The sequence below is a fragment of the Cuculus canorus genome, chromosome 1 (assembly GCF_017976375.1).
Source record: "Cuculus canorus isolate bCucCan1 chromosome 1, bCucCan1.pri, whole genome shotgun sequence".
In the NCBI taxonomy this organism is placed as follows: domain Eukaryota; kingdom Metazoa; phylum Chordata; class Aves; order Cuculiformes; family Cuculidae; genus Cuculus; species Cuculus canorus.
Window position 1 is genome coordinate 85,573,684 of NC_071401.1, and position 17,567 is coordinate 85,591,250.

The 17,567-nt window shown below is 37.0% G+C and overlaps 1 protein-coding gene across 3 annotated transcripts in view; it reads left to right on the forward strand.

Moving 5' to 3' along the window:
* Positions 1 to 17,567, forward strand: part of IL1RAPL1 (interleukin 1 receptor accessory protein like 1) — a 697,071-nt gene that overhangs the window by 666,988 nt on the left and 12,516 nt on the right. For all 3 annotated transcript variants that reach the window (XM_054056063.1, XM_054056064.1, XM_054056066.1), the window contains exons 8-9: positions 1,529 to 1,674; positions 12,133 to 12,276. In XM_054056063.1, the coding sequence (XP_053912038.1) occupies positions 1,529 to 1,674; positions 12,133 to 12,276 (290 nt within the window). The remainder of the gene's footprint in view (positions 1 to 1,528; positions 1,675 to 12,132; positions 12,277 to 17,567) is intronic.

Below are 17,567 nucleotides of genomic sequence, written 5' to 3' on the forward strand. Positions count from 1 at the left end.
TGAAATCTCTCTTCTCTTTTGGAATATTTTTATTTCGTTTCTTCAAGGAAAAAAGACCAGCTTCCTAGAATGCTATCTGGCCTGTAGAGCCAAGCATCCTGTTACGTGGGCAGCTTATTTCTGTTGAAATACTTATTTTAGATAGGATCTGGCAATTTACGTCATGTACTTTTACTGCTGCAAAAAGTGCTGCCTCATTTGAAAATTAAGAAAATGTGGGTTTGTATTGAGAATTACATGCCTGACATAGCATACAAACTCCTATGCAATACAAAATATCTATTAGGATCTAAAGAGATTCCTTTTTCATTTATAGATCTGTATGTGTGTATATCACTGTATTTATATATCATGGATAAACCCAGAATTGAAGGCAAATTTAAACATATGTTGCAAAGGAAACTAATCACAGATGTGTTATCTACAGTAATTGTGTCTAGTAGAACAAAAGAGAGCTTATTTGTACTTTGCCTCTTACATAAGAGTTTACTTTCTCATCAAAAGACATGAAGGCACACTGATTTTCATCTTAACCTTTGAGTTCTTCAGTCTAACCAAAACAACAGAAACAATTCCTTTACAAAAATCAAGAAGGCCACACAGACATTCAAGGTCATTTCGATGGCCCAAATATAGGCAAAACGGAAGCATATATCACCCCAATCTACTTTAATTTTATTTTGTAAAGCTCCAGACTAAAACACTAAGTGGCATACAACAACCATGTGAGGTGTATTTCATATCTAAGCTCTTCAGTCGGAGACTTGTCAATCTGAAGGTTGATAGAAAGGTGACAAGAACCTCATTAAACCTTCTTGGACCTCATTAAACCTTCTTGGTTTGTGGAAGGAGGAGCAGGCAGGCTGGTTTCCACTTCTTTTATAAGGTTTGAGGTGAGGGAGCAGCTTAGAGCAGTTTGTCATTTGCTATGCTGGGTTTCTAAATACACTAATGGGGTTGCTAAGAAATAAAGAATGCCATGCAAAGACAAGTGGAGTCTTATGCAGGAGATCTTTTATTTAGCATCTGTATGAACGTGCAGCATCTCCTATGCCAGTTCTTTCTTCTGATTTACAACATCAGTCAGATTTTATAATACATACAAGAAATAATTTTTCAGACCCTGACATCAACACACCGTTTCTGAGTGACATGTCAAAAAGTCTCAGAAAGTGCACAAATAGTTTGTGGTTGGCGTCGTGTGACTTTAAACCCTAAAATAACTGTTTCCACTTTTCTCTGCTTTAACATTTCAAGACCTCATATAATACAGATCAGGTGTGTATCACACAGTGTATAATACCAGTGTGCATATCATCCTGCTTAGAGAAGCTCTCATTAACATCTGCAAAGTCAAACCTCCTCATTAGTGAGGAAGAAGAGCATATAATATAGTTTAACTAAGACTTCATCAAACCATAGCCAACTTTGAAGCCAGAGAATTTTAAGTGGCACTACTGCATCATGTTTATCTAATGCTCTGCTATAATTCAAGCAGAATAGCAGCAATGGTTGTTTTTTTTCTTAGGGTTCTCAAGGAACATCTTGGGGAACAGGAAGTTTCCATCTCCTTGATTCTTGACTCGGTTGAAGAAGCAGACCTGGGTAATTACTCATGCTATGTTGAGAATGGAAATGGACGTCGACACGCCAGTATTCTTCTACATAAAAGGGGTAAATATACAGCTTTTCTCCACAAAATTGTACATTATAGGAGTGGTCAGTTTGTACAACTTCCTTCTGATGATCACATGAATTTTGGCTTCCTGAGTTATTAATAGGCAAGGATTATTTTTCTCCAGATATTTCTACAACTTTGAGAATAAAATAGAAAGACTGTTGTTTACAATGTCTGTTACTAAGAAAAAATGCATTTACACCTTTTCATTATTTCTATAAAAGATACATTTAATAATTCATGAACTTTAAAGTTAATACAGGCTCAATGTAGGAAAAAAAATAGGAAGCTATAGGTAATACAGCTGTAATAATTTTTTGTAAGAAATGAAATCAAATTTTAGACAAGCAAACAAAAATACATTCCACTTCTGTCAGAAATGCCACCAAAACCCTACGCCAGCGGAGCTCTTACATAGCCTGACCATGGACACTTTCCTTCTAACACATTTGTTTAACGTCAAGATTTCTGAAGTGAAGAATCATGACAGAAACTTCTGAGGACTTTCCTGTTCCTACTTACCACTCATAACCCATGATTCTACCCCACCTAATGGCCACAGCCATCTCCCATGGAGGTAATTACAGATGGGTGGAGAATTTCTCCCAGTCCAAGGTCCCAAGATCCATTTCGTTCACTTTACCTCCCACAGGGTGCTCCACGTGGCTGGGCTCGATGCTCACCATCTTTGGTTTAAGAGAGTAAAGAATAATCAGGACAAGTGTTTGTACTTTGCTGTCATTACTATGCTATTTTTAGATTGTAAAGGTGAGCAAATCAGGTTCTTACTGTGGTGCTGAACGACTTGTGCAATCTTAATTTATATCAAAGCAGTGATTTCTTCCTTAGTTTTAGTCTTGTAACATGCAAAGTCTGTCTAAAATTAATAGAAAGGCATAAATTAAGACAATGTGACTCATTTATTTGAATGTATTTTTGTGTACCTCCAGTTAATGGAATACAACTAATTTGTAGCCATTTTTCTGAACACTTGCCATTGCTTTTTAAGAGTTGCAGGTGTAAATAACCAGATGTTCTGCTCAGCCTGTCATTTGTCTCATTTTCTTGAATTTACTGAGATGAGAAATTGACTTATTAAGTTAATTATCCTTAATAATTTACCACCTAGTAGTCATATTCTCCTATTTCAGAGACATTTGAACTCAGAGCAAGAGTTTAGCCCAACAAACATTGAAATCCAATGGCTAGTCATTATTAATACAATTAGAACATGGAAACTGGAATGAAAGAATTTTTAAGGCTTAAATTACTTTACAAACAATACTTAATTAACTGATATGTATTAAGTCACATGCTGATGGTGAGTCCTTATTTTCCCTTCCACACAGGCAATAGCTCCAAAACTGACAACACATAAGTTTTTCCTGTTCTATGACCACTAGCTTTTTAATCTAACGGTATGCATGCATAAATTTTGCAAGTGTCTGCTTTCCTTGCTCCTTCTCTTGGAGAAATCATTATGTCAAACATACCACACTATGTGGCTTCATCATGACATTCTTAAGAGAAAGTAATCTCAATATTTAATTGCCCTTATAAATAGCAAAAAGCCAAAAATAACAAAAAGCCAAAAATAGCAATAACTTCCCCAATATTTTTTTTCCTCTTTAAGTAAAGCTGAATCTGAAGTTTTGATTTAGAAACAAAATCTGTTGTGCCCTCAAAAACCAAAATGTACCTCCTATAAACCTTCTACGTACTTTCATATTAACAACTGTTTCAGTGATGTGATAAATTAACCATGACAGATAAAAATTTGAGCTAGTCTCTCAGGTCTCCTAGGAAGAGGAGCTTTGCACTGCTTGGTTAGTCTCCTGTATATCACCATGACAACATTTCAGTTTAGGTTTCCTTGTTTAGATCTACATTTAGTCTCTGCTAGGAATGAGTTTGCTGTTTATTAATTATTGATTATCAGCTTACTTAGAACAACTAGAATGTAACAATTAGGTAAATATTCTTCCTGAACACCGGGACATTTGCAAACATATTAGTTTTGGTGGGTTTTCTAGTCAGTGACATTTTTTCCAGCAGTATAAGCCAAAAATGTGCTGAATCTGGAATGTTCACCGAATACCTGAAAAAGAAATTATAATCCTTCTTAAACTTCATATGTGGTACATTATCACCTGGATCACAAGGGACAGGAAAGCAGAAAGCATTGTTACTGAACAAAAAGCATTCCTGGGAAAAGAGATATTTAGGGCTAAAAGCTGCAGTGGGTATTCAGGTACAAAATTCAAGTCTTTCAAACACCCTTGCAACTGCTGCTTCTCCCTGGTTAATACGTTCTTTGTAAACTTGATGTGCCAGGGGGAGCTTTTCAGTATGCCTGCTATTGCACAGAAAGAGCATGAAGTTCAGAGTCTAAATCATCAGCAAAAGCCTGATGCATCTTCCTCACTCTTCCCAAGTCAGTCCAGCAGAGACACACATTCACCTCACAGAAAGCACAAGCAAGGTCCATCTGATTGTAGTCCCTGCCACAAACCAGCACCTGACACATTGAGCCATGGAGAGGGGACTTCTGCTCTTTCCCTGACATGACACTGAGACAGAAACCCGGAGCAACCCCTTCCGAAGAGAAATTCTGGGAGGAGAGCAGAACATAGCTCCCCCAGAGTTTTGCAGGAAAAGCAAACCCAGTTAGAGTATCCACTACCAGGGGAAAGCTGGGAGCTCTGGCATCTCCCTTTAGCCCAGATGCCAGTGATTTGCATCTCAGGGAGCTGACCCCAAATTTTCTCCTGAGCTTCTTTTACCTTCTGTCTGCCAGTGGATAAAATCTATGTTCTATGTTTATGTGCAGCCAGCTAACCACTTTTAGACTCCTACCGTACAACTTTCCCCTGATGCTGCGCCCAGGGAGCATTTAAGTCAGAGCAAGAGGCAACAGAGCATTTTAAGCATGACAATGCCAATGCTGTTTCCTTTTCTGGTCCATTCCTACAAAATTTGTCCAATAATAATCAGAAAAAGAGAGAAATGAGAACCAAGGACATTTAACTTTCTTTGCCTTCCTCCATCTGTTGTCCAAACCCCTTTCTATCACATTTACAATAATCAAATTATTCCCCCTTCGTGTGAGAAAAATGTGTGAGACATTATTTCTCGTGTGAGAAAAAAAAAAATCTATTTGTTAAAATCTAAGGCTGATTTTATTACTTATTGGTGATAGTTGTAATCTATCATCTATAGCAGTTACAGGTTAATCTTCAGCCAAATAGAGGAACCTTCTAGAAATTAATTTGGAGAGTGGTAGTGACAGTAACTAAGCATATATTCATTAATGACAGACCATATATTGCAGAAGATATAAGGGGAGGATCACACACTATAATTCTATTTTTTCACAGGTTTTAATTCAAGAAGACAAGCCCACAGTCTACCAATGTCGTAGATAAAAATGCTCTTCTACAATGTTCTGTATTGAAAAGTATCACCTTCATGATGGATCAAAAACCTCATAGTCTCATTTAATAATACACTGTATTGGAAATACAGATTATTATCTCATTTTGTGATTATTTTGTGGAAATTCTTGTCTGTATGTCTGCAACTAGAACTCTAAAGAAAAAAATTATCTCAGATTGTATCTTGGCTTTTTTAAAAAATGTTATTGATATTATTTAAAAAGCTTAATAATATACCTATATTTTTCATAGGACAGAAATTAGAACTAAGAACACGTAACATATTTTATGCTTTTTTTTCAAAGTATGTCCTTCTCTTTCTTCCCATTTAATCAATGCTGTCTAATTTTCTTTGCAGGACCTCTTTTAGCTTTTTAGGTTTGTTTTTCTCTGTCATAGCTGTTCTCAATGGGCATATATGAGTCCTGTTGACATCAGCATTGCTGATGAACACCTTAAATTATAGTGTCATTCACATAATAGTGTAAATATGGTTTATTACAGAAGAACTTGAATAAGCTAGGTTTTTGACCGCATAAGCATTTTCATGTCACTAGGACATGATTTTACACAGTGGCAGTGATGAGTGACAAGACTTAAAAGAGAAAAGAAACTAGTTCTTTTCTAACCTCTGAAAAGAAACTGCAGGTATTATAGCTCACTGTACCATAAGGCTTCACGATGCTTCTGGAATTTCTGAATGGGAGCTCATATGTGAGATATGAGAGCAATGAGTTTTATATTTCAACTTCTATTAATTAGTCCCAGTTACTTGAACATTCCAGCAAATCTCTAAGCCTCAGTGGAAGCAAAACTGTTGTAAGACTCTGACCTGCTTTGTCAGTTAAGGCCTTACACATGTATATCTTCCAGTGTATAAAGCATTCAGTTTTTATTCTGCACTGCAGGAAAAAGCTTTTCTAGTTCCTCGGTAGATTTTGGAATTGGAATTGAAATTGTAACTGATTTGATGGGAATAGATTTTTCATCCTCCAATTACAATTGAAGAAACCTTCAGGGTCTCATTGTGCTGAGCAGTGCAGAATTTTAGTCTCTGAGAGGTTCATGACATAGGGCCAGAAACTGCCTCCCTTCTTGTCCTGAACCTAAGCAAAAGTGAGTGTTCTTTTTACAATCAATCTCATCTAAAATAAGATAAATCCTCCTGCCTCTCAGAAACTGCTTATAAGATTTTTTTTCTTCTTTAGTTAGGCTTTTCTCATTCTTTAGAAAATTGGACATTTCCAGCAAAAAGGTTAGTCAAATTACTTATCATGTACCTAAATCTAGGCTTCCTCTGACAAAGTGTCAAACAAGTTGGTTTGTTTAACAGATTCGATTTTAAAACTGCTTTTTGTACCACTTTTATCATAGTTCTCCTCTTTATATAACGTGCAATTTTAACCTTGATTGGCAAGAATGACAGTATTTTAAAATAAAATGTCACAAATTGTCCCCATAATCCATGCAGAGCTAAATTATTCATTAATGCTATCCCCCCAAAAATGTAAACAGTGTGTTTTATGATCTTGCATCCTTGGAACTTGGTACTCAGTTTTTCCCTACATTTTAGCACCTCCCAGTTCTTCTTACCTTAATTTCTTCCAGATGATCTAAAAGAAGTAATTGCGTGGGTTGTCTGATTTCTGTAGTGCAATAATCAACTGGAAGCTCTCCCAGTCAGTAAGGTTTTAAGTCATACACAATTTGGGGAAGCTAAGCAGACATTCATGCAGTTCTACACCATGATGACTTTTTTCCTTCAACCTGAAGTGTAAGCTTCCTTCAAATGCAGTGTTCTGTATTTAAATGTGGTAAACTTAAGTAACGTTGCAGCATCTATAATTTTTTCAATCTTATCCTTTCTTGAGCTAATATACTTTTGGAGATAGTGTAATTATTCTCATGCTGGGAACAGGTATATCGCACTTCTCAGAAGAAATAAAAATGTCATTGGTAAGAATATACTTCTATTATAATAATTTACTATCGCTATTCTAAGAACACTGAGAAATCCAACAGCACCATGTCTTAGATATGCTGCCTGCCATACTAATGAACAGGTTAACAAGATCCTTGTCTTGTATTTGCACACATATATCCATACATACACATAATCCCAAATCTGACTCATTCTTTTTCATAGATGAACAGAGAATATATATTATATAGTGATCTAAAAATGATGTGAGATAACTAGATTTTGATAATTCTAATAAATAAAATGAAACAACTGCATTGAAAATCATATTAGAAACAGTAACTAAACTTAGCCATCTTAAGTAAATTCTGCAGATGTCTACAGGCACATGTGGCCTATGCTGGCAAAAATCATATACTTTGTGCTAAGAAATGCTTTCATAATCAAGCTAACAAACATCTTAAATATGTTTCTTAGTGGTACCAGAAATATTGTTATCCTACAATAACCATCAGCAATCATTTGCAACAGTATCCATAAAGTTGTTTAGGTACCTTAAATACAAAGAGATTTTATTTGGCACGTTGAAACTAACAAACATCCTAAAAAGTAGAAAATAGATTTTGGATATGCATATGCTGTATAAAGCTCTGGTCCCATATTCTATGCATTGGAAAACTTATATACATTGCACATACTGCAATAATAACATTCAGATAAGTATTCCTCTTGTAGCTAGCTTCCTCTTCCTTTAGAAGAAACACACTTGTTTATAACCAAAGCTGCATGTTATGACATATCAGTCTTGAATTGGTGTCAGTATCTCCCTTCTTTACTTTCTCTCAGGTGTTGTCATGAGAGCTGTAGTATTGTCTTCAACTGCTTTCCTTCCAAATTCTATTCATTACCTTTATGTTTAATTTAACAACTGAATTCTATGAAAGTATACCTAGACAAACTGAGAACTGCCTCTAATCAAACCTTGTAGCTTTGTGAATTAAATCATCCAAGACAAGCAGAGAATGGAAATGAGTTTAGGCCACAAAGTTACGAAGATTTATGTATGTGTTAACCTGAAGCTCTGTGAACAGTCCTGTTGACTTCAAAGGGATTACATACACTCCATGAAGTTAAGCAAGCTGCATAAATGATTGCAAAATTGAAACCTCAGATAGACTGTAATTGGATTTTGAAAAAAAGGCTCAGAAATTGAATACACAGCTATAAATCACATCCTTGAAGAGTTGTAAATCACACAAAAAAAAAAAGAATGTTTGAAATATAATTACTTTTTCTCAGTAGCTCAGCTGTATGTGGACTAATGAATAGAATGAGATTAATTTTAAATTATCACAGGTCATTAAATGTAAAGTCCCTGAAGCATGTCATGTAAGTCAAAAAATATGAATCTTTTAAGGCAACACTTTATTTACTTTCTTGCTACAACTCCAACAAGTGAATTACCTGCATGACACAGTGAAAGGAAGTTTATCAAATATTAAAGCCAGGTAAAGATCAAAAATATATTCTACAAATGTGCCTAATAATTAGGATAGAATAAGTATTAGATGAATGCATTTATTACCAGCCATTTTGTGCCAGTTATTTGGAGAGGACACATACTTTATTTTAATTAGCCATCTCTTTCATTGGGTTGCTTGGCCAAAGACTCCCAATAAGGAAAAAAAATTGTAGCCATTGGTCAAAATGCTTGTAACAAATCTTGTTTTAAATTGAAGCTATTTATTCGGAAACCAATCTACTACTGCAGCAGTAATCAATGTGTTTTTCCTTGGAGTAGAACTGTTCCTGTGCTACCGGAGGACTATTGTTAATTGCCTGTAACTAAATGATTGCTGTGCTTCTGGATGTAACTCCCTGGCACTCATTCATTTGTTGTGTTTAACAGAATGCTTGTCCCCCTAAGGTTTAGCCAAGTAATTTTCCTCTACTATTTTCTACGTTCAGCCTCAGCTTCTTAAGTAGGGCCAGGTCTGTAATGTGAGCAATGTAACACAGAAGCTAAATAGATTTTAAAAGGTTTGCACTTTTCATTTCTCCCCTCTGATGTGGAATTGTGCTGAAATTGAATCTTTTTAGTGTGGAGCCACTACAGGAAACTTGAATTTCAGCAGGAAAACCAGATCACACTTCAAAGGGAGTGTAATGCCTGCTGCAGCAACTGTACTCAAATCACAACGCAAAAGGCAGAATAGAGCAGCACAAAAAATTGTTATTGTGAAAGTAAGCTTACACTCTAACCTTGCTGTTATGCTTTAACTTAGCTTTAGCTGTCACTACGTCATTGTTGACATATACATCACCAACACCCTTGGTGTCTGCAAAGCACATTTCAGGGGCAGACCCTCCTACAAAGAAGTCAGGCGTGCCTTCCCAAATTTACATTGAGAAAACCGAGGCACAGAAACGGGAAATGGCTTTAGTCACCTGGGGGGCCAACAGCAGAAGCAATACAAAGTCTTCTACTCCTCATACGTTCAGTTCAGCTCAACCCAGGGTAACAGTGCTCCCAAAATCCGTGTGGCAGCTCAAAGCTGGCCGGTGCCCTGGTGGGGCATGGTTTATCATCCCTCAGAAACACTAACTTGCTTGAAAGCAATCAGCTTGGTGTGCCTGTGCCCCTGCCAATCTGTCCCACCTTCTATGATGCTGGATAGATGTGGCTCTCACAATTCCAGTGCTTTAGGGGGTCAGCTCAGTCGTTTGCAGGGTGTGTTGCAAGGATGTAGCAGTCTGCCTGGCTAATTACTGCTTCACTCTGCCTCTGGACCCTGAAAAATAATACCCAAGACAGAGAGAAAACAGCTGATAGATGTTGTCCAGCACAGAGGGAAATACAATCTTGCTATACCAGATGGATAAAGCATGAAATTTGCTTTGCAAACAAAACTCTTTAAGAAAAAAACACTTTATTCTTATGTTCATAAGTGATCACAGTGTGCTCTACAGCAGCATACAATAAGGCAATTTCTAGCACTTTTCAGGTTGACATAGAGAATTTTGTTGTTTGCTTTGGTTGCCTAATTTAGGATGGTTTTGTATGTGTTCAGATCGGCTTTATTGAAGTAAAAATGTAGACATAATCTTGAATTGCTTTATGGGAAAAAAGGTAACCAAGAGGGAATCTTTGATAGCAAAAGTAATGCAGTACATAGTCTGTTTTCATGCACAGTGACAATGAATAGATGACTACCTGCAGTTATTACTTCTATTTAATCTCAAAATCATTAATTTAGGGAAAACTTTTGCTTTCTGGGGTAAAGTTTTTCCTTGCCTTTAATGAGTCATAACAGCAGGCACATAAATGAGTATTTTGTGCCTAGCAACCTGAAATATTAAAGCCTTTCTTCTAGTTACCATTGAACAGCTGCATCACCTGTAGTACAAAATGATAAACAGGGTATAGTAAGCCAGTAGAGAGTAATTTCCATTTCCATTTATATTCTAAAATACTGTATTACTTGTCTATGCAAACAATCTCTTATTGGATGTTTTTAATAATATTCCCCTCTCTGGACCAGAAAATTACTGAAAGTCTGAAATAACCATGCCCGTCTAATAATAGCTAACACAAAGGACTTTCCAGCACAGTTTTGGAGAGGATGACATGGAATATAAATGCCTTTTTATTTTATTTTATTACACTTCTAGTGTCTTCTAGAGAGCAATGAAATCTTGTTACAGTTGCCTCAAAATAATAAAAAAGCGTATGATTCTCAGTAGATGCAATCAAAATAAATGGAATTGTCACTTTTTCCTCTAACCTTTTTTTTGTCTAATTGAATTGTATTGTACTGGAGTAACACGTCTACACAACTGCATGCATACACAAAAAAAGAGGTTACTTCAGGGCTACTCTGCATCACTCAGACAGAGGCTGCCCACTGAAAGAGGATACTGTGAAAATAACATGGAACCAAGCTTTTTCCAGCACAGATTTTCATGAAGAAAATTGCATATTTTGGATTTCCAAGATTTTATCTCTTGGCATTTGTCAAAACTGAGTGATATTGGAAAAGTACGGGTAGTCTTAAGACATACCCTTTATTACTCATTTCAAATTGCAACATTTTTAGTAACGGTCTTCCTCCTCCCCCAGTTTTCAGTCAAGCAAATGAAAAGTGAAAACAAAATGGATGCCTTCTAACTGTGTTAGCTTCCTTGAGCTGCAATGGATAAGACTAGGGAGGGGGACTGGTGGTGGTGGTGGTAGAATCCCATGACGACCCTGCTAATGATGGTGGTAGTTGTGGCCACATTTGACCTGAGTTCATGTCTTCAATAACAGAGCTACATGGTGAGGAATTCAATCCATCATGTTAGTCTCCAGTGGCGGAGAGCAGCAAAGACACTAGGAGGTCATAGTCTGAATGGGAACGCCAGAATGGACAAATCAGAATAATTTGCTGTGACACATAAACCAGCCCCATCATGGGAAAAGGAAGCATAAAGATGAACTGCACATCATTGGGAAACTGTCAAAGATGTTAACGTATAGCTTAAATGTGAGGCTGCAGGTTTCCTTGGATAGCTTGTCTCCACATCTCTTAAGTTTTTTTATTTAAAAAAAAATCTGAAAAAAATTTAAAAAGGCATCCTTAGTGTAATCTTATGCATTAGACTGAAACTCACCTTATTTGTTTGTTTGTTTAATAAGAGAGGAGCTGTGTTTGCATTCTAGTGTCCAAAAGAGAAACATTCACCTCTGCTTTCATTGTAAGTGGAATGTCAACATTTACCTCTATAAAGCAAACTGTGATCTATCTTTAGAGAGAGAAAAAGGAGTTTTCTTAAGGCATATGCCCATACTCATATACACACCCCCAACCCCTCAACCCAATGCATTTTTTAAGTCAGATGGTGGACCAGAGTAATTATTAAAGGCTATTATTATTATAATTATTAAAGGAAAAAAAATACTAATTATGTATCTCTTCAAGGGTCTTATAACAAAATATTTACAAAAATAGCCAATCATTCATTATTTTATTTTAAAGTTTAAGATAAGTGAGAGGTCAGCTGCTAATCTTTTTCTGATTTGAAATGTGGTTGTTAAAGCGTTTTGTAATTCTTTACAGAGCTGATGTATACAGTTGAGCTTGCTGGTGGGCTTGGTGCTATTCTGCTGCTGCTTGTTTGTTTAGTGACTGTCTACAAGTGTTACAAGATAGAGATTATGCTCTTCTACAGGAATCATTTTGGAGCTGAAGAACTAGATGGAGGTAAGGCAGCTTCTTAGTACATTACCTGCTTTTAAAATATGCCTGTCTTTTATTTCTCTCCACCAAGGACCAAATTTCAGTTCAGTTCAAGAAGCGTTAACGACTGAAATTTTTGTTTCTCACTGCATTAAACACTGACTTGAATATGCATTCCTCATACAGCACATTAGCAGCAGTGATTGCTGAGCTGATCTACATGCTGCTCTCTGGAGTTCCAGAAGACATTCATGTCTTTTAGATTTTTATTTGCGACACTGAATATAAATTACCAACATTGATGCATTAATGATTTTCACTTTCTGTCAGTACTGAAAGCCAAATTCACTTCTCCATAAGCTAGGGAGTGTCTTCCCTAATTGTATTCACCAAAAAGGTATAGGTTGAAGTGAATCTCAATTTACTGCTTGTTTAAACTGATCCGTTTCAACAAACTGTACTGAGTGTTTGGGAATGTATCCAGCAGTTCATTTTCTTGAGTTTACTTAACCACTGAAAAGCAGCTAATGGTCATTAAAGTTGTTCCGTGATTCAAGGACACCTAGACTAAACCAAAGTTATCCACGATGTATGCACTGGCTTGTGTCAAATGTATACATGAGTTTCCTTTTCTTCTCTTTTTAAGCACTAAAGAAAAAGGTTTTCTTTGCCTCTAGCCCTGCTAATCAAAACAGCTGCTGAGCAGCAAACACGGTTGAGCTGCAGGCTTTGATTTATTAGGATTGGTTTCTTGGGTGAGAGTTCCAGACATGTTTTGCTACCACTGTGTCTTTGGTGACAGGACCTTCTGCTTTACTGAAATACTAAAAAAAAGTTATTTTACAGTTCAAGCTAATAGCCCATGGGCAGAAGGCACTGTGACATAATAAGTGTGTACTGATAAAGAAGTGCTGGTCAAATCTGTCACCGATAAGGGTGAAGAGTGTCAGCAGAATTAGACATCCTTACATAAGGGAAAGAATTCCATAATAAGATCACTAGGGAATGACCCACTTCTTCCTCCCATCTCAAAAAGCAAAAGGATTCGAAATGGGAAATGCTCAGAACAACGCTCCCAGGAACTTTAGAACACTTTGTATCCTTCCACTGAATTTACAAAAAGGATGCATTAATATAGCATCTCAGTGAGGGAAAAATCAGCTTATTCTACTATTTTACCAAGGAAGAAACTGAGGTCCAGAGGGACTGTGACTCATGGAGGATTTTGGCGAACACCTTTGTTTTTAAGGAGCTGAGATCCTCCCATCTTCACAATGCAGACCTCAGTTCAAATGGGCATGCTCACTTGTATCAATTGTATTAATTGAATAATAGTCATGTTATATTTTGCAGAAACCACTGTTTAATTAATAATTGGTTAAACAGATGCAATTTAATGTTTTCTCTTTCAGTATTAGTAATTCTTACTTTCACAGCTGTCATTTATTTTTATCTCAAATAATTCAAATTAATTTGCAAACTTACTCTAGCCGGTGTTACACACATGCCACCCCATCCCAGATGTTGGTCACTTAGGGAAAGCAATATTTCAATGAAACATTTTAGAGAACTAATCACTGACCTCTAAGGAGTACTGTCCTGGGATTCAAAAGAAGGAAAACCAATATCCATTCGGTGTATGCTTCTGGGCAAAATTTATTGTTAAAGAAGATAAAGCAAGGATTCTCCTGATAATCACTGCAAACACTAATAGCTTGGGTATTTAATCACAATAATAGAAGATTTCCTAATGAAAAACTGTAGCTTCTACTGTATTCAATATACTAGCAACATGGAGAAAAACCATTGTTCCAATGAAGTTATTGCAGCTGGACTTTTCACTCTGTCTCTTTCACTTACACGCTTGTAAAAGCAAGAAGACAGAAAGAAAATGTCCCGCAGAAGACCAAGACATAGCTTTTGCAGAAATAAATTGCAGACATACATTCAAGTCCTTTCCTTTGGCTTAGTCTGTTATTGACAGACACAAAATGCTGAACTCTAAATCTTCTAACTGAATCTCCTGCAGTGCAACAGCAGAGCGCCCACGTGCTATCCATAATTTACACTCAGGACATACTTCAGGACAGCATGCAGATAAGCAAACATCAAAATATCATAGCCTTTTTTTTGCATGCTCTATATTGTACCCAGAGAGGATTTGAAATACTTTAAAAGTGAGATCCAATTAAAATTTTCAGTTGAAAATCTCTTTTAAAATGCAACACTTCTTTTCTTCCCTGATTCTTCCCTGATCAAGAGAACAAGCCCTTCAGAATGTCAAATCTCATCACAATTCCTCTTTCCTTTTCAAGCCTTACTCACATTATTTTGTTTCAGGCTATTTCACGCATTTCTATGGAAGGCATGGGTAAATTTTGAGAAATATTTGCAAACAAAGTAAGTGTAGTTAATGCAACTGGATTTATTGCTTTCTGTAGGGGCACTGCAGGTTAAGCAAGAGAACACAAATACCAATTCCTCATTTCTCTGGTTTGCAGCTTTGAATTTCCCATCTCCTCTCTCATCCAGAGGACTAGACTCTCCTCTTTTTTATTTCTCCTGCATACACTTTAGCTCAATCTCACCTTTATTGTCTCCTGGGAATAAGCTTTGAAATCTCCTTTTTTGTTTTCATGGTTAATTCCCTGCCTTTCCTACTAAACTGGAAAATAATTGAATCTAGGTCAAATTTTACTGTTTTTCCTCCCACTCTGTGCCTATGCTTTCCAGCCACCTGGGAGTTGACTCCACACCAGGAGACTGCATGACAGAGACAGTGTTGTGTCCTTCAGTGTGCAGCAAGCCAACATGCCAGTGTTTATTCAGGGGATCTCATGTGAACATAGAATCATAGAATCATAGAATAGTTAGGGTTGGAAGGGACCTTAAAGATCATCTAGTTCCAACTCCCCTGCAATGGGCAGGGACATTCCACTAAATCAGGCTGTCCAAGGCTCCATCCAATATGGCCTTGAACACCTCCAGGGATGGAGCATCTACAGCTTCCCTTGGCAACCTGCTCCAGTGCCTCACCACTCTCATCCGACATATCCCCATGGGAGGTGAAGCACAGGGGCAAGAAAAATATTCTGACACTTGGTAAACCAGTAGCTCTCTTATCTACAAGTGTTTGGCATGACCTTACTTCTCAGAGATATAACTCATCCCAACCAGTTTAGTGGTCAGAGACTCCCAAATCTGTTTAAGTGTTGAATTTCAATTCAAGTTCTCTCCACATACACAGTGAAGACAATACCTTGAAATTCTATGCAAGCAAATCAATGATGCCCTGTATTATTCTGAAAACAAGAAAAATTCAGAAATAGATAGTTCACTGGAAACTGCTAGAAGTTGTTCATTCTTAAATGTCAAGCAGCCATTTTAGGTTTGCAACTCTAAATTTAAAAGCTTACTTTAAAAAGTCTTGTCCATAAAGCGTACTTTAAGGATTAAGACATTATCGGGGAAAGCCACTTTTAGAAGAGATCATTTCTTTTATTTTGCTGTATATTGAACTCCAACACAAGAAATTTTATACCATCCTCTGAGGAGTGTTTTAGTGGTTACTGTTTGTGTATTTGTATTTTCCAAGGATATTTTCTTGCTCTTTCCCAGTTTTTAAATTACTTGTTAAAAAATCTAAGTACCATACTTCATTGAAAGAGAAGAGTAAAAATGCAAATAAACGTTTACAAGGACCTATCAATCACACCTGCCCTGACTTCTTTCTACCTTGCACTGTCTGATCTTAAAAGGCTGTTTGTATCAGAAGAGATATTACCACTCTATAAAAATCTGCTTTTTGCCTGCATGTAATCCACGTTCATCCAGGTCCCCTAAAATCAATGGAAATGTCCCCAGGGTTTTACACGGGACAACTTTCTTCTTTGTGAGACTGCTTTTGCTTGTCAAATTGTTCAAAGATCAGTCCCCAGATGTAACAGCCACAACAGACACGAGGTCAGAGTGGGGATTCAGACCACTTCTCTAACCAACACCATTTCAAATGATGCCTTATAGTGGCCAGGAGGCTCAAAGTCACCAAAACATCTATTGTCAACTTTGTGTTGCCTTTTCAAGACCTGACAGTTTCCAGTGGATGTGCAGATGTCCGTATGCCAGCTTTAAGGTATACTAAGGGCAAATCCAGAAGTCTATGGGTGACAGGCTGAAACCCATTAGATATGGTCAGATAGGCAAAATTACTCAAAATCATGAACTTATATATGTGTTTACATTCCAGGTTACAGCTTCAGAGAAAAGAGTATATGGTACAGTTAGAGTTAGCACTAAAAACATTCTGTGGGCACCAACCCCTACTAGTAAGTGGGCATGTTAGCAACCATTTAAATTAGTGGAAGTTTTTGTATGAAAATGAGATCTTTGCTTAGCAGCTAATACGGTGACTTTCACAATGACCCTTGGTGCCTTTAGACCCTTTCACCTGTTTCATCAGCAGTGGACAGGAGCTCTCCCTGAGGTTCTCAACCTTATTCTCAGCTTTCTTTGCCAAGGAAAATTTGGTGACTTGAGAAAAATATAGCACCTGTGCAACTAGGGTGCAGGCAGGAAGGAACCTAGGACCCAGCGCCCGGAGTTCCTCCGTGTTTCACTTTCGGTTCTGCAGGTTGCCGATTTTTTTTCCCTCACATTGGTGAAATAAAACAAAGTGCTTCTATTGTGATTAAAATGTGTCACTATTGAACTTTCTAAATTCGGGAAATCTCATTTGGATTTGGTGCATGACATCAATAGTGGCTGTTTCTTGGCTGTGCTGTTTGCACTCTCTTAAGAGATGAGTTTTGATTCCTTGCTGAGGAGACACAAATCAATGCTTAAATTAGGAGACTAATGAAACACATTCTGTTTTGAAGTCTCTGTTGCACATGGGAATCCTTAGATAATAATGGTTTTTGTCCTTACTGTTATTTACCTACAAATGACTAGCAGTGTTCATGGTCAGACCTATGGGGTTCCTCAGATAATATCTTATTAACTGTACAAGATGAGACAAGAGCAGATAAGATATAATTCTTAGTGGTTTCCTGGGTTCCAACCCAGTAAACCTCTAATACAGCTAGGAAAGACAGTGCTTTGAAATTCTTAATATTTCAGTGTAACTTAGTTGCTAACTTTCAAATATAAATTTTACTAATGGTTTAGGCACTGCCAAAGGACTTATGTTAATGATTATTCTATGCAGGTATAGCTTGACTGAAATTACTGTTGAAGTTAGTGACTTTGCAATTACAGAATCTTCCCTGGAGACCCATAGAATGAGCTTGCAATAGCAGCCATGCCACTGTGCATGT